The sequence below is a fragment of the Danio aesculapii genome, chromosome 8 (assembly GCF_903798145.1).
Source record: "Danio aesculapii chromosome 8, fDanAes4.1, whole genome shotgun sequence".
Classification (NCBI taxonomy): Eukaryota; Metazoa; Chordata; class Actinopteri; order Cypriniformes; family Danionidae; genus Danio; species Danio aesculapii.
Genome location: NC_079442.1, coordinates 42,229,678 through 42,256,708, shown reverse-complemented (window position 1 = coordinate 42,256,708; position 27,031 = coordinate 42,229,678). Strand labels below are relative to the sequence as shown.

Below are 27,031 nucleotides of genomic sequence, written 5' to 3'. Positions count from 1 at the left end.
CTGTATTTCTGTACGTGTTTCTATCATTGCGCCTGCTGCAGCCATGGTACAGCAGCAAAGATTCTTGATTATTATGCCATAATGAGATAGTATAGCCTAGACTATATCAACTTTTATTTTTTCTGTCTGTGTAATTACACGATGTAACTACAAAAGAGTCAAGCTTTAAACAGGACAATTATTGAAACTTGAACTCTGATTCAATGATTTATGCTAAGCTAAGCTAAAAGTGTTTCTGTCAGACTTGGATCGGCTAAATGGATTCAAAAATGGTAAAACTCAGCTATTTACCTCAAGGTGACTTGTAAAATGAGTCTATTTTTAAAAATAGTGGAGTGTTCCTTTAAAGCAACTAAACATCAGTGGTGCGGAGGCTGTCAAGGTTTTCAGGAAAGTCTGTGCTGCTGGGAGCAGGCTGAGGCTGGGAATGGTGCCGTTGTCGGCTTTGTTGACTTTGTTGAGACTGAAAGATGTGGCCGGCGAGTGAGAGGGAGGGGAGAGAGCTGTACGGCCCCTCTCTTTGAACATCTTCCTTCGAGTGCTTGTCCTGATTGGGCACCGGAGTCCACGGCTGCCATGAATCTGCGGTGGAGCAGGACTTGATAAGCTGAGGCTTCCTCTGCGAAGAGAACACTTTCATGGACGAGCGGGGCTGAGGAGTAAGAGCAGATAACAGTGAGAAACGTGTATTTAGATCCTGATCACACCTGGTCACTTCATGCGTTTCAAGAGTCTATAAAGGATAATAACACATTAGATAATGTTAATGTTTAATAAGGTCCATAATTCCATCAACAAATGCTTTTTTTGTTAGTGATAAACTGTGTGTCTACAATCATTAATAATAACATGCATGTTGAAGATTTTCATTGTTCATTATTTAAGTTGAAGTCAAAATTATTAGCCTTCCTGTGATTTTTTTTTTTCAATTTTCCAAATGTGTTTAAAATGATGTTTAACAGAGCAAAGAATTTTTCACAGTATTTCCTGTAATATTTTTTCTTCTGGAGAACGTCTTAATTGTTTTAGTTTTTCGGCTAGAATAAAAGCAGTTTTAAATGTTTTAAAAACCAGTTAAAGGTAAATATTATTAGCACCTTATCCTCTTAAGGCCCAAGGTGATTTTTACATGCATTTTTTATTTCTCTTTGCTATTTGGGCTTATTGGAACCTAATTAGAATAAAACCTAAGTATCATCTTTTGATACGATGTACTTTTAGAGAAAAATAATGTCCATATATGTGGACACGTGGTGCGAATTTACCACTTTTTCTTGACTGTTTTTTAATGCATATATAACATATAATTATTTTTTTTTAACATGTTTTGACTTTTTTCCCATTTTGGACAGTTAAAAATAGTGTTTGGGACATTTCATATGCTGCAAAAGAGTTGCAGGATGACACTGTATGTCTATAACAAAATATAAAACATTTAAAGTACTTTAAATAGCCACTTAAGAGCTAAAATGTGCTGTACACGTATGTGGCCAGACTGGCCACTAAGCCCTAGGAGGTTAAGCAGTATTTCTTTTCGATTGTCTACAGAACAAGCCCCGTGTTGACAGATTGGGCGGTTTCCTACCCAATTGGGCGGTTTTGAATTTGATTGTGCACGTCACGGTCACCAGCGACCGTAACTCCCTAGATTGCTGGTTTGCACACATGGACTACAAATCCGCCATTCATGGACTACATAGGCATACATGCACTCCGTTCACACACACACATGCTTCCTCATTTCCACTGATTAGACTCTCACTTCTACTGACGAGTCTTGTTTTCTGTAAAGTGACATTACAACGCGTTTCCCTTAGTCTTGTTCCTCCGTGTTTTTGATCTTTGCCTGGTTTCCCTTTCTCCTTGTCTGCCGCCTGTCTACCGACCTCTCGCCTGTGTTTGACTACGATTCTGGAAAGCCTTTATACATCTGTTTGCACCTGTGTTGACTATTGCCTCCCTGACTTTGAATAAACCCGCACGTGGATACAAAACTTCAGTTGTCTCTGTCACTCCCCGTGTTACAGTACAAGTAAATTGTGGGTAGAGGTTATGATGCATTCATAAGTGAAAGTGCCAAACTACAATTAAAGTTGATAAATTAAAATTGAAAAACCCGAAATTACATAAAACCAGAGGAAACGTGGATATCATGGTGAAGCAATGACATTAATCGAGTTATGTGCTATTACATGTAAAACAGGATCATGAAAGGAACATTGAAAAAGCAACTCATCTAATCACCTTAATCATATTATTATCTTATTCAGATTAAGGCTAATAATTCGATTACTAATGTCCATGTAAATGTAGTCAGTGTCAGATTTTAACTGGAGAATGTTTAACAAAAGCCATTATTGTCATTTTGGCTTTTCCTATTCCTGCTATTACTTTATAGTGAGTGAGCAGCATTGCAATGACCGAAGCACTTTAGTGCATCACAATGAACTACAAAAGCAACAATCAAAGGCTAAAATCATATATAACACTATTCGAGTGCTGGCCGGCAGTATTAAAAAAACACTTCACCTAATTTTTTTTGGAAATAGGCACATTTTGACCATTTTTGAGTCCATTCAGTCGATATCTGGGTCTGACACATTCCTACCAACACTCCTGTTTTTCCTGGGAGTCTTACATATTTCAGACCCATCTCCTACCACCTTCCCATTTTGTCATTTCTCCCGCAAAACTCCTGTAATTTCACCCTGTCCAGTGAGTGAGCAGCAATGCAATGACCGAAGCATTTTAGTGCATCACAATGAACAATGAACTACAAAAGCAACAGTCAAAGGCTAAAATCATTTTGACCATTTTTGAATCCATTCAGTCAATCTCTGGGTCTGAAGCATACCTGCCAACACTCCCAAAGAGATTACATCCCTATTCAAACAGAATGCTCGAGCATACTGCCTGAGAGGCATTTCAAAAAGGGCTTTGGAGTGAAATGACTTGTCTTAAAGGAACTTTGGTAAACATTAATTAAGTTTTTAATGTAAAGGCATGCATTAAAATATGAGTAAATCAACATTAATAAAAATTACAAGTTGTTGTTCACCATTAGTTCACGGTCACTAATCCATTAACAAACACATACGTGCATGTGTAATATATATTTAGTTAACATTAACAAAGATTAATGACGCTCCATTTTTGTCATACAGATATGTTAAGACATCATTCAAAACTGTAAAGAGTCTACATTAATTTGTGTTGAACATACTTCCCCAAAAACAAAACAATATGCCTTTGTAAAAGAAAGAAACGCTATATTGCTCTGTTATTTTTTATATTGTTCTATTATTTATTTATCTCTTTTGTTAAAGCTGCCATTTGATATTAATTTATTAATATAATGTTATCACTTAAAGCAACACTTTTTTTGAAAATAGGCAAATTTTGCAGGTCACCTACAGTTAATAGATGAGTTTTACCATTTTTAAATCCATTGAGCTGATTTCTGGGTCTAGCGGGAGCACTTTTAGCTTAGCTTAGCATAGATCCTTGAATCCGATTAGACCATTAGCATCTCGCTTAAAAATGACCAATGAGTTTTGAAATCATTCCTATTTAAAGCTTGACTTTTCTGTATTTACATCATGTACTTAGGCCAACAAAAGATTAAAAGTTAATATTGTTTTGACCGATATAGCTAGGAACTGTACTCTTATTCCAGCGTAACAACTTTCTTGCCATACCACAGCTGCAGCAGGCACAATGCTATCACTCAGAATTCTAACCGGTGGTGCAAGTGTGTAGGACTTGGTGCTGGGGGCTATTTTCAGGCACTGCGTAATATCATTTATATTTATACTGTGTATATTTGTTCTAATGTGCCCTTATGTTGCTTAAATTAAAAACTGCTTCCTCTCTATCTATTCTAGTTTTCATATCATGCTTGTTTTGTAGTGTAATTCTTGTTAAAAGCTAGATACTAGATTTTTATAAACACTTTAAAAACATTTACCTTAGACGGCCCTCTGAAGTCTTGAATTTTTGAAGCAATGTCCATGATCCAGCCCTTCATGTCTTCTGGGGTGTCTGTCTGAATAGTACACACACAGGCACACACACACACACACACACACATAACCGATTAAGTTCACATTTTGTAACTATAGAGTTTTTAATTATGCTGTTATAAATACACATTCATTAGCTCACATTCATTCATTCATACTTTACATTTAAACATTGGTCCACCTGTTCAATTGCATGTTTATGCAAATATCTAATCTGCCCATCACGTGGCAGTATCTCAATGCATTTAGACATAGTCAATATTATCTGCTGAAGGTCACACTGATGACTGAAAAAAAGGTGTCCAAATTCCATGCAAGTTTACATTTTTCCATTTAATATTTAAAATTATTTTAAATTTTAGTTCACAATAACAACTAAGAAATTAATTTATGGATGAATTAAAGATCTTCATTAGCACTATTTGCATTTATAACATGCCTCAGCAGCCTCATAAACACCTGTCGCATGCTAAAAGTGATTATAATAAGTTATTTATGTTGCGCTTGAGTGACAGAGCATTTATGCAAGAGTGATTCAAAAACAACTGTTGATCTTGAAATATGTTCATACACAGCTGCAACGTGTGTGCTTGATCATGTGCTTGATCACCTACATCACTTCTTTAATGTGGTGTCTTTATTGCTAATGCATGTATCGTTATAAATCAAATGAATCCTATTAAATTCGATTACTCAAATAAAGTTACCTGGATGTAGAAGGTTCTGGCACTGGTGATGATTTCAAAAAGATTATCACGAGACAGTAGATCCCTACAAAAAACAATGGCAAACGTCCATAATTAGGAAAAAAGAACTGAAATATATTTATATTTTTATTAATATCATTACTGATAATATGAAATCTTTCTGGCGATGCAAATTGGCACATCAGGATAACTTCTGAATGATAATAATGCTGATTCAGCATCACAGAAATAAATTATATTTTCACTTATGCTCAATTATAAAATGGCAATAATACTTCTCAATATTACTTTTCCACTCTAATTTTGAAATACAGGAAAAATTGTTTATTAAAACACAGAATTTGCAAGGCTTGTGCCACTACTGTTGTTTACTACTTTTTTATTATTATTTTTTGGTTTCTGCAACAAAGGGTTGCATAGATTTGGAAATGTTGGCTGATGTCAATAACCAAAACTCTTTATATTTGAAGGTCTGTAGCCAATATATATGAATATTACCTTTGTTGAGGGTGATTGTAAAAACAAAAGGTAAACATGCAGTGAACAACTGATTTTATTTTAAAAACTCAACTTCAGAAAGGTCTGAACTGATCTCTGCACTTTATTAATTAACCATTCATTTCTATGGCCAACTTTCTGTATATAAATAAAACCTATTGACTGATGAGTAAAGCAAATAAAAGTATTAATAAGGCAACCAAGTCTAGTAAGTAAAATGCCAGAGAAGTGTGGTTTAAATTTGATAATGAAATCCAAAATCCTTAACAAAGCAGAAAGTTGGGCATCAGTTGCAATCATTTTCATAACTTTGCATGTGATGGCTTTTGCTTTGGCACAGTCCTTGATGAATTTCTTCTTATTGTGAAGTGTTTGTAGTACTGGCTTTTGGTAGTGGGTAATGCTGTTTGTAGTGACTTTTATCTGATAATTTTTATACATTTTTAAATAGCTTAAGTTCTTCTGCCCCTTTACATTACCTCACTTTTTTAGCGGTTGCATGTTTTTAATTTTGAAAATACCATTTATTGGCCTATATTGGTATAACCGCCGATATATTGTGCACCCCTACTGTAAAGTTAATCCATCAGTAATGCTTGATCCACCAATAAATCCACCGTCTTAAAAAAAGCATTGACCTAACTGACTAGCTTAAAGATATTGACCTAATTTTGCTATTGAACCAATAACGATAGGATTAAAAATATTGTTTATTGGCCGATATTGGTATAACGTCTGATATATTGTGCATCCCTTCTGTAATGTTAATTAATCAGTAATAGTGGATTCACCAGTAAATCCACAATCATAAAGATATTGACCTAACTGACCAGCTTAAAGACATTGACCTAATGTTGCTGTCAAACCAATATCAATAGAATTAAAAATAATGTTTATTGGCCGATATCGGTATAACCTCTGATATTTTGTGCTTCCCTACTGTAATTTTAATTAATCAGTAATGGTTGATCCACCAGTACATCCACCATCTAAAAATATTGACCTAAGTGACTGGTTTAAAGATATTGACCTAATTTTGCTATAAAACCAATAACAACAGGATTAAAAATAGCATTCATTGGCCGATATCGGTATAACCGCTGATATATTGTGTATTCCTACTGTAAAGTTAATCCATCTGTAATAGTTTCCCCACCAATAAACCATCTGTCTTAAAAATATTAACCCAACTGACTGGCTTAAAGATATTGACCAAAATTAGCTGTCAATCCAGTAACGATAGGATTATAAATATCTTTTATTGGCCAATATTGGTATAACCTCCAATATATAGAGAGCGTCCCTACTGTTATATTAATTAATCAGTAATGGTTGATTGACCAGTAAATCCACAATCATAAAGACGTTGACATTACTGACTGGCTTAAAGATATTGACCAAATTTTGTTATCAAACCAATAATAATAGAATTAAAAATAAAGTTTATTGGCCAATATCAGTATAACCGCCGATATATTGTGCATTCCTACTGTAAAGTTAATTCACCAGTAAATTCACCGACCTATAGATATTGAACTTATTTTGTTACTGCAACAATAATGAGGAATAAAAATATTGTTTATTTGATGATATCAATATAAATGCCGATATATTGTGCATCCCTACTTTAATCTTAATCTATCGGTAATTATTGATCCATCAGTGAATCCACTGACTAAAAGATATTGACATAACTGACCGGTTTAAAGAGATTTATCTAATTTTGTTATCAGACTGAAATAAATACGATATAAGATACCATTTATTTGTCGATATCGGTATAGCCACCAATGTAGTGTATAAAGGTTAATCTATCAATATGTGTAAGTGCTCTATGTACATAGTAGTATCTCTCAAAAAATGGTAGAAAAAAACAATAAAACATTTTGTTTTTACATTTTTTATTAAGAATTACAACTACAGTTTAATTACTTGCTGTTCTTGATATTAAATTAAGTTTTAATGTTGGAATGTTACACTTGATTTAATTTCTAAATTCTAGGGGTGTGTGTCAGCTTAAATATGAGTATAAAATGGCAATTCAATTTGACATTATTTTTCAAGTGTGTTTTTATCTAATAAATAATAGCAAAATATCTTGATGTAAAATAGTTTTTGACACATTTACACTTTATAATGACAGGTTAAGCTCTGTTATTTTTGGGGTTGAGACCAAAACATTTAAAAAGCGAGAAACACCAAAGCAATGTTCTTACCCTGATTTCACAAGACATTCATTCACTCTCAGCACATCTCGCAATCGAATACTGCGCAACGGTTCCTTGTCCTAAAACAACACAGGTTTGCAAATCTCTTCATGATATCAATAAAACCCACATTCATTTAGTTCAAGAGTTCCCCATTCCAGCTTCTTACCATTTCAGATTTATAGTAGCTCACAGTTTGGTCATCTAGAATAAAAAATCTCCTCTTCCAGCTTTTCCTCTGAAAGAAAATGTTATTATAGCAGTGTTTTCAAATTAGTAGCAGGGATTGAAATGTGGATTAGAACATATTTGCCACCTTGAAACGATATGTTTCAATCTGTATCCTGAGAATTTTAAGATATGGATAACAAGTCTGTTTCATACATGAAAATAAAAGAGACACTAAATGTATTTTGAATGTATAACATCAAAATCCTTTCAAATTTGTAAATGGGGATTTTTGGAACAGGTCAAATGCAAACATAACATAAAATATCCCCAACTGCTTAAGTGCAATTAGGTCTCAAAAAAGGAAGATTTTCTTTAGGAAATACGAATAGTTTATTTATGTTTGAATATAAATATCTCTGATTCTGGAAATTAAAAGCAGTTTTTTTGTTCAATTTAAGCAAAAAAGGCAGTGCTACATATTTTATCCAGTATTTCTGGAATAACAGGCTAACATTTATTGTTGTAAGATTGTATTGTTATCAAGAGCCTGTCAATCACATTGTTGACTATATAACCTTTAAGACTTAATATCACAAAATATAAGATATTATAAGGCTTTAAGAATGCAAAAAAACAGACAATGTTCCAGCTGATGCCCTTCCAGCTGCAACCCAGTACTGGGAAACATCCATACACACTTATTCACACTCATACACTACGGCCAATTTAGTTTAACCAATTCACCTATAAGGCATGTCTTTGGACTGTAAGGGGAAAACCACAGCAACACGGGGAGAACATGCAAACTCCACACAAAAACAGCAACTCGCTCAGCAGGGACTCAAACCAGCGACCTTCTTGCTGTGAGGTGACAGTGCTAACCACAAATCCACCGTGTCGCCCGCATATATAATATATTTCATACTATTATTAAATATTTAATAATATATTATGAGTATTGAAAAAAATAATCATAATAATATTCAAATTATTGTTTATATATTTAAAATTACATTTAATATCACTTTGTGCTGACGACTCATTTTTTTCAAAAGGGTGATTTTTTGAGATCTGCATTTAAAATTGATAATAGAGATGTGTGCATAAGTGCTGTATATTTTGGTTCACCTTCTTATGTGAAAATGCATTCATTAGCAATTTCACTCTAATAGTGCCACGCATTCAAACATGGACTTTGTATCAGTCATCTAGGGCTCTGAGATTACCTTGATTGGTTATTTTGTAAATAAAAGTTCCAAAACGTACTTAAAACTTATTTATATAATAAATAACGTCATGTATATAGTGAATTCACAGAATAAGAATACACAATTTTGACGCTAGATATGTGCTCCAGGCAGGTGAGCTGGCTTGACAACCACCTGTAGGACACACTCCTCCTGTCTTAATGCACCAGACATTTTGTTAGAAACTCCCATATGCTTAACATGTTTGTTTATATAACTGCTATTTTCATTTATAACACTCCATTTTTGCATCTCGTTTAAAAACGCTATGAATAGCAGCTATACTAGTTATTTTCTTTATTCTCTATTTCCACCTGGGGATACTCATCCAGAGCCCCCCTGAGATTATGCAGCGCCACTGATGCAATCCAAGACCTGTGGAGAAATGATGACAAGGTATCCATAATCCTGGACCAGACCGTATCCTGAGCTGATTCTGTGGTGGTCATGGAGGAGTGGAGGGCATGAGACTGATTCCTGAAAGACCACAGTGACAGACGAGTCCTCGCATTGATCCCGTGGGCCAGCCTGAACACCCCCCGGAGCCCTACCCACACCTGCAGTTCTCCACGATGGACATCAAGCTTCTCCAGCCTCTGGTGCCTAGACTGCAGCTCCACACAGGAAGTTTGGCCAGATGAATAATGGTCATTCCCAACAGAGCCTGGTTTCTCTCTAGGTTTTTTTCCTTCACTTCAACAATTGGTGAAGTTTGTTCCCCGCCGCTGTCGCCACTGCTTGCTTGGATCAGGACTTGTGGAGCTGCGCTTCGGTTGATTCGCTCTACAGTGTTTGGACTTTCAGCAGTAAAACTTAAACCACACTGAACTGAACTGAACTAAACTGAACTTTGAAATCTGGACTTTACTAGAACTACGTTAAGCTGCTTTGACACAATCTACATTGTAAGTGTGCTTTAGAAATAAATATGAAAGATAGAACCTTAAAAATTCAAGGTGACATAATTGTATTGTATCAGAAACAATGCAAATATACATCTTACTCAAATTAACAACACATTGGCCTCACCACATTGCCTTGCTTGACACAGTAGCCAGACCTCAAGGCATTTGGACGCACACTCTGGCATCTTCTCAAAGGGACGTGTGCCCCTGGATCAGCCATGAAGACATCTTCAGAGTCGTTCTGAGAAATGTAACAAGTTTTTGGTTTATATTTTCCTATAACTAAATTAAAAATGTAAATAAAGTAGGCCTGTGCATAGAAATCCTTCACCTGCTGGACTGGTGTTTGCACAACCACACCGCCGACAATCGCAGTGGTGTACGCCTGTCGAGGTGCCGACTGACTTGGGTTTGACGCATTCGTGACATCAGAGCTTTGACACACCGGTGATGCTTTTGGAACCTTAAAAACATATTGATATACTGGTAATGTCAAAATTATTAGCTCTTTTTCTTCTGGTGAAAGTTTTATTTGTTTTAGATTTTAAAGATTTTTTTTTTTTATTAAAGTATTTTTGTTCAATATTATTCGCCCCCTTAAGCAATCTTTTTTTGATTGTCTACAAATCACAGTGAATTTCTTAATAACCCTTACTTGCACAATTAACATAATTAACCTAGTTAAGCCTATTAACTAGCACTAACTATAACTGCACTATTAACTAGCATTAACTATAATTGCAATTTGAGCTGAATACTAGTATCTTGAAAAATATCTGGTAAAATATTATGTACTGTCATCATGGAAAAGATAAAAGAAATCAGTTATTAGAAATTAAAACTATTATGTTTAGAAAAGTGTTGAAATAAAACCTTGTTCCTGATAAACAGAAATTGGGGAAATAAATATATACACTACCTGACAAAAGTCTTGTCACCTATCCAAGTTTTAGGAACAACAAATAATAACTTGACTTCTAGTTGATCATGAAAGGTGGCTTATTTGAAGTGGCTTATATTAAAGCCAAAGGCCTCTAGATTACGCTTATTTTACCACAATAAAATATGATAATGCCTTGATTTTTAATGATTTAAGTAGGACAGTAAGATCTGACTTTGCTTAGACAAAAGTCTTGTCACTATGTATAGAATATAAAGTCATAGTGCAGTGGAAAAGGAATTAATATTGTGTTCAACTCCATGAGCTTAGAGGACTGCAGCCATCTCTGTAATGACTCAAATAACTTATTAATAAAGTCATCTGGAATGGCAAAGAAAGCGTTCTTGCAGGACTCCCAGAGTTCATCCAGATTCTTAGGATCCATCTTCAATGCCTCCTCCTTCATGTTACCCTAGACATGCTCAATAATGTACATGTTTGGCGACTGGGCTGGCCAATCCTGGAGCACCTTGACCTTCTTTGCTTTCAGGAACTTTGATGTGGAGGCTGAAGTATGAGAAGGAGCTCTATCCTGCTGAAGAATTTGTCCTCTCCTGTGGTTTGTAATGGAATGGGCAGCACAAATGTCCTGATACCTCAGGCTGTTGATGTTGCCATGCACTCTGCAGATCTCTTGCACACCCCCTAATGAATGTAACCCCAAACTATGATTTTTCCTTCACCAAACTTGACTGAATTCTGTAAGAATCTTGGGTTTATGTGGTTTCCAATAGGTCTTCTGCAGTATTTGTGATGGTTGAGATGCAGTTCAACAGATGACTCATGGGTAAAATCTAACTTCTGCCACGTTTCCAAATGATCAACTAGATGTCAAGTTACTGTTTGTTGCTCTTACAACTAGGATCAATGACAAGATTTTTGTCAGGTAGTGTACAAGGGGCTAATAATTCAGGAGGGCTAATAATGACTTCAACTGTATATGGATGAAGCTTTATTAGTTTATTCAAATCAAACTGGCCAAACCACTCTACAAAAGGCAGACTTTGCATTAAACATACCATGAGCTAAGTTTCCATCTAAAGATGCGAATTAAATGTGCAAATTATGTGCAAAACTGGAATATCACATAAAACGGATGAAAGCGTGTTTACAATGCGCTGTACAAATTGGCTACATGTGCCTGTTAAAACAATAATCACACAAGTTTTTTGATGCAAATGCTGGAATTTGTTTGGTTAATGTGTTTCAACTGTAGTTTTTTTTTTTTTAATCAAATAAAATGTTTTTAATGCACATTTTTAAAATGTATGCATCTCTTTAACTGGGCATTTCCATTAGGCATTATGTTATCTGAGGCTTGGGTTGAAGGACTGAATGCTGGAGATGTGCGAGCGAAGAAGGAGACTTGATGCATGCCCTGTGGTCCTGTTCTAATGTACAGAAATTCTGAGTTAAAGTGCACAGTTACATTCAGGGTGTTTCTGGATGCTGTTTCTCATTTTGTCCTGAAATGTATGTACTGGGAGACTTGTTCGTGTTGGGGTCTGGTGTGAAGATGTCTGAGTGGATTCAAAGCATTACGATTGGAAGACAAATCATTATGAGGGGATGTCATTCAGCAGGTCCACCATCGTTTTAAGAATGGGTTACAGAATTGGGGAAGGTGGCAGCATATGAAAAAATGACATGTAGATAACTTAATAAACTGTGTATTTATCAGAGAAGATGGGGAAGTTATTTGGCATTTTTGGAGGATGAATAAGGTCACTGTGGTGAGACGCAAGGTAAAAGTCTAATTATCTTACTTTATTTATTAATGTGTTGTTATTATTGTGTTTTTAAAGTTTTTTTACTATTATTATTTTCTGTATGTGTGCTTTTTATTGAGTTTATATTATTTATCTGTATAGCTACATTGGGGAGATGAGGGGAAATAGGATGTTAAAAGGATGTAAAAATGTGTAAACTGATGGTACTGTTAAATTATTGAAGAAAATAAAAAATTTTAACCATAAAAAAGCATTGTTTTATCTGGTAGTGTAAAATGTGCATTAAAAAGGCAGATGGAAGCTTAGCAATTGTCAACTAACTGTGGTTTAAAGAAATAGTTACGCCAAGAAATCATATTTAGTCCCCCTGAAGAGGTTTCAAGCATTAACATGTTTCTTTTTTCTGTTGAACACACTGACATTCGTGGCAGAAAACAATTACTATGGAAGTCAATAGCTACTGGTTTCAAACGTTCTTCTAAATAACTTCTTTTGAGTGCAACAGAATAAAGAAACTCAAACATGTATGAAACAAGTGGAAGGAGAATAAATAATACCAGAATGGTGAACTGTCCCTTTAACACTACAAAAGGTAAAACAGCTCATTTATTTTTGTTTTTGAAGTACATTATAGAAACTTATTCACACATTTTATGTCAGTAGACAGAGGGTTTGAAAGACCCACCCCGTACTGACAAAGTCCTGAATTTACAAGCTCATTTGCCCCATTTTTGACAGTATGCCATCATAAATTGTTATATAACCGATAGAAGGCGGCTTTAAGACAAGTGTAATTTTTAATATTTAAATAGACAAATTCTGACTGATGAAATGAGCTGGCCAGTTTGTTATTTGCCTACAGGCTAATTTAAAACAAATTTTCTAATAGTTCGTTTTTATAATGATGGATGATAATACATTTGTATTTTAAAAACAAGCATATTTTCATATTTCTTTGTTCAACATTTTTAATTAAATATTCTAAACTCATAATATTATTTATAAAACTGTAATAACCTACAGTTTATAAATGAACACTTTGTGGTAAACAGTGTCGGGCATACTACTTGAAAAATTAGCTGCTCTACTTAAAATGTAGCTTAACTGCACTAAAAACTACCTTCTGAGAAATGTAGCAAGCTAAGCAAAAAGCTACTTGGCAAATATAGCTTAGCTACATCTAAGCTTTTTTCTTGCAATAAAAAATACATCTAAGCTATTTTAAATTGAAGCAACTTAAATCCAAGTCAATCATATGTTAGTGATCAATAAAACTACCAATGAAACATATGAGGCAGAATTGTTCAGTTCAATTATTTACAGCAATTAATATGCAGTACTAACCAAAAGCAAATTATATTATATAACAGCAAAAAACTAAAAATCCAATAAAACCATGTGTTACACATTTAATATACTATAGTAATTTATGGTAAATTGAAATATTTAGGAATAAGCAATATATTGTATATACAGTTGAAGTCAGAATTATTAGCCCCCCTTTGAATTTTGTTTTCTTTTTTAATTATTTCCCAAATTATGTTTAACAGAGCAAGGAAATTTTCACAGTATGTCTGATATATTTTTTCTTCTGGAGAAAGTCTGATTTGTTTTATTTCAGCTAGAATAAAAGCAGTTTTAAATTTTTTAAAATCTATTTTAAGGTTAAAATTATTAGCACCTTTAAGCTATATTTTTTTCAATAGTCTACAGAACAAACCAACATTATACAATAACTTGCCTAATTACCCTAACCTGCCTAGTTAACCTAATTAACATAGTTTAAATGTCACTTTAAGCTGTATAGAAGTGTCTTAAAAATATCTAGTCAAATATTATTTACTGTCATCATGGCAAAGATAACATAAATCAGTTATTAGAAATGAGTTATTGAAACTATTATGTTTAGAAATGTGCTGAAAAAAATATTCTCTCCGTTAAACAGAAATTAGGGAAAAAAATAAACAAGGGGGCTAATAACTCTGACTTCAACTGTATATATTTAGACCTCTTCAATAATGAATTACACTACATAATGTAGTATCATTAGTTCATTAGTAACTATCACAAACTAATAGTTATCACCATAGTATAATGTAGCCTTTCCTACAGTAAACTATATGTATGTATAACTCCTCTTTCTCAGTCATCTTTCAAGCAAATAAATTTCAAGCAAATATAAAAATTTCGCACCAAAAAGTTTGTTGTCGACCACCAAAAAACAGAAAGAAGAAGAAATCGTCATTGTCGCCAACATATGGATTTACATTCATCAGTTAGACACCGGCCTCACAGCTCCGTGAATGTCGGTGCAGTCACTTCGCTTGTGTGGACCCTGCTGCGCTACTTGACTAAAAAAATAGCTTCACTACAGAAAAGCTATTTGATTTAAAAAGTAGCATTGCTACTGAGAAATGTAGTTAAGCTAGTAGCGTCACTAATTGTAGCGAACGCTACTGCCCAACACTGGGAGTAAAATAACATGGTAAGCCCTCTGACAAAAATGTAGGGAATACTTTTGTTGCACAAAAAGGTGTGTTTATTAAGTGTGGTAATCACCATCCGACAGGTAAAAATTTGTGTTTAAAATGTCATTAAAATGTCACTAATTTAATAGAAAACAAGGCGAATAATTACAAAAAGGTCCACTTTTTGAGACAACAGAACCACCACTTTCAAAAGGCTGGCTACGGGCCAGTATTTTTATCAGACATGTCAGATCAAACTAAATAAGATTGTTTTTTTTTGTGGAGAATGTCCAGGTTTGTCACTTTTATAAGTGTGTGGTATATATATGATGAAGAATACCCCAAAAATTACAACAATGAATACACAGAAAGCTTAACATACCGTAATTTTTGTGGCATTATTTACAGCAATGACCCATTCCTTCAAGTCCAAAGCATCGTTAGCCTGCAGAAAGTACCGTCTGGATAACGCATGTATTACTGAAAGAAGAATACGGCTGATTATATATATTGCAAAAACACAAGAAAACAAAAAATGTACCGCAACTTAAGCACTTACCAAAGCAGAACTCAGCCTTTGGTTTCTGCTTCACTGATGCTTCATTAACCTTCAGCCAAGTGGAAATTTGAATCAGCAAAAATAAGTGAAAATAAAAATACTGTATATTTATGGTTGCACGTCAGCACCATACCTTTGAAATGTAACAGAGTCCTAAACTTCCAACATGCTCCGTTCCAACAGGTAGGTTCTGTTGTTTAAGGAAATAGTCCAAAAAAAGGTATGCAAATATTTTAGGATGCAAATTTGAGGTTTAGAGTGAAGGTAAACAAGAAAATCCTTTGTAATTCTCTACTGCAAGTACATTTGCACACAAACCTGTGGATTGTCCATATACCAGAGGAGAAAATTCTTATCAGTGTCCAAGATAAAATAACGCCGGGAAAACCTGTCGCTGTTCTCATTTTCCTCAATATCCAGAAATCCACAGGTCCGATTTTGTCTGTCCAGGTAAGGCATGTCCTGTCCCAGATCTGCAAAACACTGAATGTCACGCACAAGTCTTTGCCTATGCTTTATTTAGCTCTTTAAATAAACCTTTCTTTTAGTTTGTTGCAAAATTTTACAGAAAAAAAAGTCTAAATAACTAATGATAACCAAATAAATTCATGTTACACTGAATGATACTGGTACATTTCTTTTCACCCATATATTGTCATGTCAAGCTATATGAAAAACTAAATTTATAAACTAAATTTTAAAACTTTTAATTTATTGCATTTAATACCTTTTAATTATCTTTGTAAGTGTAATTTGATCCAGAGAGCAAAATGTTGGATGTCTCATCTTTTACTCTTATACACAGACACATTATCCCACATAAAAACACTATAGTAACAAATAGTTAATACTATAGTGTTTTTGAACCATAACTACTATAATAAAGTACTTCAATGAATCTGTGTTTAAAATTATATAGTCACTTTAATAACACAACAACAATTCCTATAATATAAACTCAACACATTAGTTTACTTAATAATATTAAGTTTTATACAGCTATAATATATTACAATTCACCACAATTTAAAGCAGTAAATAGGGCTGCACAATATATCGTTTGAGCATCGATATCGCAATGTGTGTATCTGCAATAGTCACATCCCGGATTAGATTATTTATTAAATATTAAAAGAACATGAAACATTATTAAATATTATTATTTTTCAATTATTTATACGATGACCACATTAATGTAACATGCTGCATTCTCACAACGCAAAGAAATTAATAAAAACGTGCTGCATTTTCTCACAACACAAACAAATTAAACACTTACATTTTGTCACAACGCAAACAAATCAATGTATTGTGCTGCATTTTCTTACAACACAAACAAATTAAACGCCTACATTTTGTCACAACGCAAACAAATTAATGTAACGTGCTGAATTTTCTCGCAACACAAATTAAATGCCTACATTTTCTCACAACACAAACAAATTAATGTAACGTGCTGAATTTTCTCACAACACAAACAAATTAAATGCCTACATTTTCTCACAACACAAACAAATTAATGTAACGTGCTGCATTTTCTCACAACACAAACAAATTAAATGCCTACATTTTGTCACAACGCAAACAAATTAATGTAACGTGCTGAATTTTCTCGCAACACAAACAAATTAAATGCCTACATTTTCTCACAATGTAAACAAATTAATGAAATATGCTGCATTTTCTCACAACACAAATTAAACGCCTACATTTTGTCACAACGCAAACAAATTAATGTAACGTGCTGCATTTTCTCACAACACAAACAAATTAAATGCCTACATTTTCTCACAACGCAAACAAATTAATGTAACGTGCTGAATTTTCTCGCAACACAAACAAATTAAATGCCTACATTTTCTCACAACACAAACAAATTAATGTAACGTGCTGAATTTTCTCACAACACAAACAAATTAAATGCCTACATTTTGTCACAACACAAACAAATTAAATGCCTACATTTTCTCACAACACAAACAAATTAATGTAACGTGCTGCATTTTCTCACAACACAAACAAATTAAATGCCTACATTTTGTCACAACGCAAACAAATTAATGTAACGTGCTGAATTTTCTCGCAACACAAACAAATTAAATGCCTACATTTTCTCACAATGTAAACAAATTAATGAAATATGCTGCATTTTCTCACAACACAAATTAAACGCCTACATTTTGTCACAACGCAAACAAATTAATGTAACGTGCTGCATTTTCTCACAACACAAACAAATTAAATGCCTACATTTTCTCACAACGCAAACAAATTAATGTAACGTGCTGAATTTTCTCGCAACACAAACAAATTAAATGCCTACATTTTCTCACAATGTAAACAAATTAATGAAATATGCTGCATTTTCTCACAACACAAATTAAACGCCTACATTTTGTCACAACGCAAACAAATTAATGTAACGTGCTGCATTTTCTCACAACACAAACAAATTAATGTAACGTGCTGCATTTTCTCACAACACAAACGAATTAAATGCCTACATTTTCTCACAATGTAAACAAATGAATGAAATATGCTGTATTTTCTCACAACACAAATTAAACGCCTACATTTTGTCACAACGCAAACAAATTAACTAATATCATTACATCTATCACGTCATCATTACTCATTAGATCTAATCTGGCTAGTTTTGTCTTTAATATCTCAATACGCACATTTATAGAGATTTATTACCATATTTTTCCATGAAAATACTAAAATTAGCATTCATTTTATATTCATTTTATTACATGTAGACAGTAACTTTAGCATTTCATGATACATACTACACAGTTCGAACAGTGTGCCATAACATTCATTAACAAAGAGATAATCAATTACAAAGAGCTGTAAATAATAAAATATATAAAGTATAATACACTTTTCTATAGCATAGTTCAAAAAACTATAGTATTTTCTATAAATTACTAGAGTATTTTTCATGTGGAAAGGCACAATAAATTGCACATACAATGTAAAAAGAGACCATTCACTTTACTTAAAGTGTTTAAACCAGTTGCCTTAAAAGAGACAAGTTGACTTTACTTAAATAAGTGAGTAAACCCAAAGTAAATTGAAACTGTTAAGTTGATTTAACTTATTATTTATAATTATACACGTAGTTCATTTACACTGTAAAACGTGATTACTTGAAAAAAGTGTGTAAATCCATTGCCTTAATTGTGACAAGTTGATTTTACTTAAACAGTAATATTTAAAAAGTAATTCTGCTGTAACTTAGAACTGTTAAATTCACTGATTAAAATTATTTTAGAATTATTCACATAGTTAATTTATTTACTTAATAATTTGAAGGTTTACTTACTTTTTCTGAAAGGTTAACTCACTTTTTTAAAGTCAACTACGCTTTTTACAGAGTATCTGATGCAACAAATCCCATCCCAGTCCCTAAGCATCTTTTTTTTTCTCCAAATTAAAGCCTTTTACAATAAAAAAAAACATTTAAGAAATAATATTTGTTTATTTGCAAATAATTTATTTATATATAAGCTATAATTATTACACACTGTAAAAAGTGATTAGTTGATAAAGTGAGTAAACCGATTGCCTTGAAGTTATTAAGTAAATGAGCTATGTGGATAATTATAAAAATTAAGTTAAGGCAACTTAACACTTCTAAAGTTACCACATAAATACTTACATTTGTTAAGTAAATTCAGCTTGTCATCTTTAAGGTAATGGGTTTACTCTCTTCTTCTAATTTATCGCTTTTTACAGTAAAGCGTTTAAGGCAACTGGTTACTCACTTATTTGAATTACAGTCAATCAATCATTTTAAAAGCAACATATTTACTTATTAAGTAAAGTCAACTAATATTGTTATATCTATCACGCCACCATTACTCATTCGATCCCATCTGGCTAGTTTTGTCTTTAATATCTCGATACGCACATTTATATCGATTTATTATCATATTTTCCATGAAAATAATCAATTTGGCATTCATTTTAGAGAGATTACATGTAGACAGTAACTTTAGCATTTCATGAAACATACTACATACACTGTTCATACTAGTGTGCCATAACATTCATTAACAAAGAAATAATTAATTACAAAGAGCTGTAAATAATACATTATATACAGTGTAATACACAGAGTTAAAAAAAAAAAAACTATAGTATTTTCTATAAATTACTAGAGTATTTTTTCTTGTGGAAATAACTGAGTACACCCATTGTAACCTGTAACGGTTAAGTTGATTTAACTTAGAATTTATCATTATGCACAGTTCATTTATTTAAAGACTTTAAGGCACCTGGTTACTCACTTATTTTGATTAAAGTCAATTAATCGATTTAAAAGCAACACGTTTACCTACTTATTTTAAGTAAAGTCAACTAATATTGTTATATTTATCACGCCATCATTACTCATTCGATCCCATCTGGCTAGTTTTGTCTTTAATATCTCGATACGCACATTTATAGCGACTTATTATCATATTTTTCCATGAAAATACTAAATTCAGCATTCATTTTATAGAGATTACATATAGACAGTAACTTTAGCAGATCAAAACGATAAAGTTGAGCTTAGGTTACAAATAAATAAATGACTATAAACGTTTAAGGGGGTGAAAATCCTGTAAACACAACACTGATAATGCAACAAAAGCAGTTTTTCACGGAGTTCATGACAGGTGGATCCAGGTGCGGTTCACCTGGACCAGGTTTTCACCAACTCCCATGAAAAACTGTATTAGGAGTAATGTGACCGAGCGTGTGGAGAGGAAGTCGCGCATAAACAGCCACACCTAATATCAACTTACTTCACTTCCAAAATCCCGAAAGCTCGTGACTCACCCGCCGTCCGCCGTGTGCGTGTCGTTCAGCGCGCTCTCATAACAATATACTGTAGACACTCAATGCGCGCTCATTTATCTGCCAAAACGGATGAAAGCTCCGCGCGGAAAGCCGAGCTATGTGTCCTGAGCGCTGCCTTTTTCCGGGTTGACAGCAAGTTGAGTTAAAACCAAAACTAAACGCATCCGGTAGTGGATCTTTATTTTTTTTACACGCGGAAAGCGGAACCCAGAAGATGCCGTGTCACACACGACGCAATCTGGGCGACTGTTTGTCAGAGCGGGTGAAATAAGTCAGCCTGTTGTTTTTATAAGAACGTATTTACTATTAAATATCCAAAATATGAGAGCGTTAAGTTACAGAGGTCATTAAATTAGATTACAGCTTAGTCTGAGAGCGGATCATCTGACCTGGTTATCATAGCAACAGTTCATCTCCAGCGCCTGCATGGAGATAGTTTGTATCGGTAATTTAAAATATTTGTTATATTTTAAAAAGTTTAGTTTCACAAAAAATGTATGTCTGGTGCATTGTTTTAAAATTGTTTTGGCATCAGGAAAGATTTCAAGTTATGTTCAGTAAGTTGTGTTCAGTAACGTTAATATGCCTCAGTGAACCAAATGTATATTAATTCAATTACATCTAATTTATTAATCGAACTTGTTATTATGTTTTCAGTGTTTTGAGGGATATTGAGTGGTTCTCAATGGCATTTGTGAAGTAAACGGTGAGAGGGTTTCTTTCCTGCACCTATTAATGGATGACCATGAAAGACTGCACATATTTTTTTTTTATTACGGTGGCTTGAGAAAGCCAACACTGTTATATTACATAGACTTCTTTGAAACTAATCTATCTCCTCCTAAACCATTCATACTACAACCACCAACCTAACACAAAATCTCCAAACTATACTGAATTAAGTTGCTATATCTTTTCCAACTGTTCCAGAAATTTAGGAAAAGTCCCATTGACTTAACATTAAGGCAACATTGGTCAAACTTTGTGACCTCATAACTTTGTGCCAGACTGTCATACAGACTTAAAGTTGGGCTTATTTACCTCACCAATCACTGATGACTTTTTAGCCACACCCTAGCAACCATATACAGCACCCTAGCAACTGCCCCATAGACTTCCATTGTAAAACACTGCCATTGACTTTACATTGGACATACTAACAACAAAATACAAATTCATACTAACAAAACACTGATCCATACTGGAAACATACTAATAAACATACTATTCATACTAGCAACATGCTAATTCAAACTAAATTCATGCTAACAACTAATTTATGCTAGAAACACGCTAGCAGCATGCTAAAACCATGTTAGCTATTACTAGAACACCCCAGCAACCACCTTGCAACAAATTGGAAACCGCCTAGCAACCCCTCAGAACATCCTAGTAACACCTTAGTAACAATCTAGAACACCTTAGCAACCACCTAGCAAAACCTTAGCAACCACATAGAACACCTTAGCAACTGCCTAGCAACTTCAGAGTAACCACCTAGAACACCCTAGCAACCGCCTAGCAACGACTCGGACCACCCTAGCAACCACTTAGCAACCACTCAGAACATCCTAGCAATCCTTAGCAACCACTCGGAACACTTTAGCAACACCTTGGCAACCACTCACAACACTCTAGCAATGCCTTAACAACCATTCAGAACACCCTAGCAACCACTCAGAAACCCCTATCAAGAAACATGCCAATCCATACTAGAAAAATGCTAACACTTATGCACTTAGCTATGCCAACTGCTTCAAACTTCTTAAAAACATAAAGTTTGTCTACAAACTAGTAACATCTTAGCAACCACCTAGCAACACCTTAGAAACGAACTAGCAATGCCTAAGCAACCACTCAGAACATCCTCAGCAATGACCTAGAACATCTTTGCAACAGCCTAGAAACACCCTAGCAATCACTCAGAACAATCTATCAACCGACTAGAAATGCTCTAGCAACTCCCTAGCAACCAGTCAGAACACCAAGCAAGAATCATGTCAATCCATTCTAGAAACATGCTAGCACGTGTAGTTATCTCTCTATGCCAGCTGTTTCAAACGTCTTAAAAACTGCTTCAAACTTTCAGGCTAGGCTTTCTTAAGCCACCCTAATTTTTTTTCTAAGAACTTTGCGTTTCTAGTTTATTTAGTTGTACCTCAAAGTTAGCTCCACCTCAGAAAGATGACGACTCTCAAAAAAAAAAGTATTTTTAGTTAACTAAACCAGTTAACTAAACTCATTGGCTACTCATAGTTACACCTATTTGTTTTAAAAATCAATCAATTGCTGCAGATTTGTCCGCTGAACATCCATGGCATGATCCAGGGATGGGCAAACTCGATCCTGGAGGGCCGGTGTCCCTGCATAGTTTTGCACCAACCCTAATCAAACACACCTGCTTGTAGCTTTCTAGTGATCTTGAAGACACTAATTAGGGTGTTCATGTGTGTTTGATTAGTGTTGGAGCAAAACTCTGCAGGGCTACCGGCCCTCGAGGATCGAGTTTGCCCATGCCTGGCATGATCTCTAGCTCCACCACATCCCAAACTGGATTGCGATCTGGTTGTAGGGAACTCAGTGTGCAAGAATCCATTTTTGGGATGATTTGAGTTTTATTACATGGAGGATTATCTTGCTGGAAGTAGCATCACAAGATGGGTTGGGAGTCATAATGGGATGGACATGGTCAGCAATAATACTCAGGAAGGCTGTGGAGCTGAAATAATGCTCAGCTGATGCTAAAGTGAGCCAAGAAAATCTTTGACCAGATTACACCACTAGCTGAACAACAGGCTGAACCATTGATACAAGAGCAAATTGTCATCCTACCTCCAAATATTGACGCTGAGTTTCATCAAAGCAGGCAACCGTTTGCCAGTCCTATATTGTCATGTCTTGGTGATCCGATGGAAATTGTAGCCTCAGCCTGCTGTTCTTATCTGACAGGGTAAGTGCTTTATTTCTGCTGTTGTTGATGTAGCTCATCTGCTTCAAAATTTGAGTTGTTGTGCATTCAGAAGTGATCATCTGCAGAACCAGTTTGACCATTCTCCTCCAACATCAACAAGGCATTACTTGACCTGGAACATTTGTTTGTTCATTAAAATCCCAGTAGATCATCAGTTTCTGAAATGCACAGACCAGACTGCATGGCACCAGAAACCATGCCATGATCAAAGTCTCTTAACCTCCATACAGTAAGGATCCGAGATGCTCAAAGTCCAGAAAAGGAACCAAAAACTTTGACCTAACAGTCCATGTGACTTATTCGGCTGTATTTATATGAAGTGTGGCGGGAGATGTGTCTGAAATACAGGCAGGTGTGTTGGCAGGTATGCAATTACTATGGGGAATACAATGTTTGCGTGTAGCACTGCCAAATCTAATGCCAAATTTGTCATACTAGCCGAAGTAATAAATGCACCTGACACAAGAGATAACCAAAAAGGCTTAAGTTGCTTTTTCTTTGGGTGCACAAATGGAATTTCATGACTACAGTTGAACCTCTGTGTGTTTATTTAACCAGATAAAAACCCATTGAGATCAAGATCTCATTTTCAAGGGTGACCGAGCCTTACAAGGGCGACCTAGCCTTACAAGGGTGACCTAGCCTTACAAGGGTGACCTAGTTGTTCAACTATATCACATTACAATATGTTAAAAACACATACATTAAGAAATGGACTGTTGTTGTTTGTTTAAAAGAATAGAGCAAAAAGATTTGATTGGGATGAGCTCAGATATTTTCAGTTCAGACTGAGGAGTATTCCAGGATGAGGGGCCAGCTTAACTAAAGGCTCGACTCCCCATTTCAGTTCAAACCCAGGGAACAGTTAAATGATAAGATTCATTTAACGTAGGGCATACTGACTTTTAGACTTATGAAGAAGGGAACTTGGGTATAAAGGCACCAGACCCAGAAGAGCCTTGTAGGCCAGATCCATTCATTCATTCTTACATTCAGAGAAGGCCACTCAGCTTTGGCATACAGTTCACAATGGTGAGTTAGTCCCTGACAGCCTGTAACAAACCTCAGAGCGCTGTGATAAACAGAGTTTATAGGCTGAAGACATTTGGTTGAAGCATTCATATATAAAACATCACCATAGTCAATCAATGGTAAAAATGTTGCAGATGGCAAATGTTTACGAGCTTTAAGAGAAAAGCAAGATGCAATTCGATAGTAAAACCCAAGCTTAACTCTCAAATTTCAAACCAAATTTGCTACGTGTGCTTTGAAGGAAAGCTCCTGATCGAGTTAAAAGCCTAAATACTTATAGCTGGACACTAAATTTATTTGTTTAGCTTGGGAGTTAGTTCTGCACAGGGGTGGAACAATTTGTGAAAATCATTCATTTAGATTTGTCTACATTTAAAGCTGATTTTAGATCCTGAAGACGAGATTAAACAATATTAAAAGCAGACTGTAAAGACTGTATGGCCTGAACAAGTGAAGGAGAGCAACAATACATCACTATCATCAGCATACAGATGATAAAAGGCATTTGGAAGGTTGTCGCACAAGTTATTAATGTACATAGAAAATAATATAGGCCCTAATACTGATCCCTGCGGCACTCCTTTGAGCACCTCTAAAGATAAAGTCAAACCAGCCATATGGACGCACTGTGTTCTGTTGGACAGATAATTGACAAACCAAGTGGTAGCTTGGTTTGACATATGGATCTGTGTTAAAGAGGTAATTAAAAGTGTGTGATCAATCGTGTCAACTGCCTTTGAATGATAGAGAGAAAGAGTAGTGCAATAATTCTTACTATGCATTGCCTTGACAATCCAAAAAAATTGTCAAGGCAATGGATCGTAAGAATTATTGCACAACTCTTTTTGAATTCTCACACAATCTTTATTGTATTATTAAAGTTTTGTTTTGATTTTACTATGACAGAACAGTATATACTGACAGCAAGTGAAGTTGGAGAGAGCAGGAGATTGGAAAAGGTCAGTGAGTTGGGACTCGAACTTGGGACACCTGCAGTGTAGTAGCACCAAGGCTATGTTCACACTGCAGGCAAATGTGGCCCGAATCTGATTTATTTGCACACGTGACTCAGGTAATGACAGTGTGAACAGCCCAAACCGCATGGAATCTGATCTTTTCACTTCAGATTTGTGCCACTTTCATATGTGGTATTAAATCAGACACAGGTCTGATGTTTTGCAATGCGACTGCAGTGTGAACGGTTGTGTAGGATTTCATGACTTTTACATAATCTTTCAGCAACATGCGTCATCATACTGTGCTGCAAACATCATCTACTCCTCTGCAGCATAGTAGAATGGCACAAAGGGCAATAACTTCACCACAGAAAGTTGGTTGTTCATGTTAAAAAAGATTTTGAAGGCAATACTGGTGCTTGTTAACCAATCTGATTAACAATTGGGGCACGGGTTTATCGCAAAGCTGAAGAGCGTTGTGGGTGTTGCAAAGGAGGGGGAACAATCCCGAGGAGAGAAAAAAGGGCAGGTGCTCGAGCACCCAAATCCCCCTCCTGCACGTGCCTGCTGTTTATAACGAAGTAAAATGAAATAACTCTGCAAACAGAGATAAACCAACTCTCCCTTCACAGTTCAGTCAGCGGCTGCTCAATAACCCTTGATGAATTCACTACACCAGTGGTCCGAGCTTGTCATAAATCACAAATGATCAGTGTTTTCAATCACAAGTGACTTATTTTAGATTTCAAATGCTGAAATACACATTAGTAGTAGCTGAACAATCATTTACAGTTCATGAAATACATCACGCTTATCTGTGAAAAGGGTAATAATCATATAAGCATGATCTGACAACGTGCTTACTTCATACAGTATACACATTGTGTGCATAATTAGACATTTTGTGCTGTCCGTAATTGTACTTTTGTGCGTGCGGGTCAGTTTAGGACCTAAATGTCATGCGCATGGTAGACATGGGCCGGTATAAGATTCTGACAGTATGATAACCTTGGATAAAATATCACGGTATCATGGTATTGTGATTACTGCTCTAAAATATATTCTTTTAAAAGTCGGGGTAAAAAACTTAAACTTTTTCCCCTTTGAAAACAATATATTTTATTTTTTGAAAGATTTATAATATTTTGGAGCAGTAAACATGTCTAAATAATTTAAATGAATCATTGACTTCAGCTTCATTAGTTTCTAAAACAGATTTCTTTACGATTTAAAATGGCATCTTTGGATATTTTTTCTGCTGGAGATTCTGTTTTCCAAAAAAAAAAAAAAATAACAAAAATATGTAAATAACAAATCTTACACATACCTTAAAAACGATTACAGAAGTATTATAGAAAATTTTGGCAGTTTTAAAACCTTGACTTTTCCAAACCGCGGTATACCTTGAAAACGGTTATCGTCCCATGCCTAGCGCAGACCACTAGACTATCTGCAATGACACATATGGACTGTAAAGACAATGTTTTTGGTTCTTCTTTTGGATCTTCTTAACAACATCTAACATCTATAAATGATGATGTCATGTGATTGGCTGATTTAAAATTTGCATTAACACACTGAATTGAGTAGGTGTACCTAATAAAATGGCCTTTAAAGGATGCACTGCTTGCATTTTAACAAGTGACAAAGCTACAATTAAGTTGTTGATCAATTTTTCGTCAAGCGCTGTTGGACTCTTTAGTCAAATGTTTTTTTAAATAATCTGTGCATGTAAATAAACAGGTTTTAAGTAAAACAACACAT

The 27,031-nt window shown here is 34.7% G+C and overlaps 1 protein-coding gene across 2 annotated transcripts; it reads right to left on the bottom strand.

Moving 5' to 3' along the window:
• Window positions 1-207: 207 nt before the first annotated feature.
• On the bottom strand, window positions 208-20,482 carry plekha2 (pleckstrin homology domain containing A2). 2 transcript variants are annotated; one of them, XM_056464012.1, is made up of 12 exons: window positions 20,254-20,482; window positions 15,773-15,927; window positions 15,588-15,644; window positions 15,455-15,503; window positions 15,278-15,375; window positions 10,089-10,220; window positions 9,882-9,998; window positions 7,604-7,672; window positions 7,444-7,514; window positions 4,730-4,793; window positions 3,968-4,045; window positions 208-652 (listed from the first exon to the last, which is right to left on the bottom strand). In XM_056464012.1, exons 2-12 carry the CDS (start codon window positions 15,911-15,913, stop codon window positions 353-355), a joined length of 1,176 nt encoding a protein of 391 aa, XP_056319987.1. In that variant the 5' UTR covers window positions 15,914-15,927; window positions 20,254-20,482; the 3' UTR covers window positions 208-352. The 2 variants fall into 2 exon arrangements, with proteins under 2 accessions (XP_056319987.1, XP_056319988.1); XM_056464013.1 differs by having other exon boundaries at window positions 20,288-20,482.
• Between the last annotated feature and the right edge of the window lie 6,549 nt (window positions 20,483-27,031).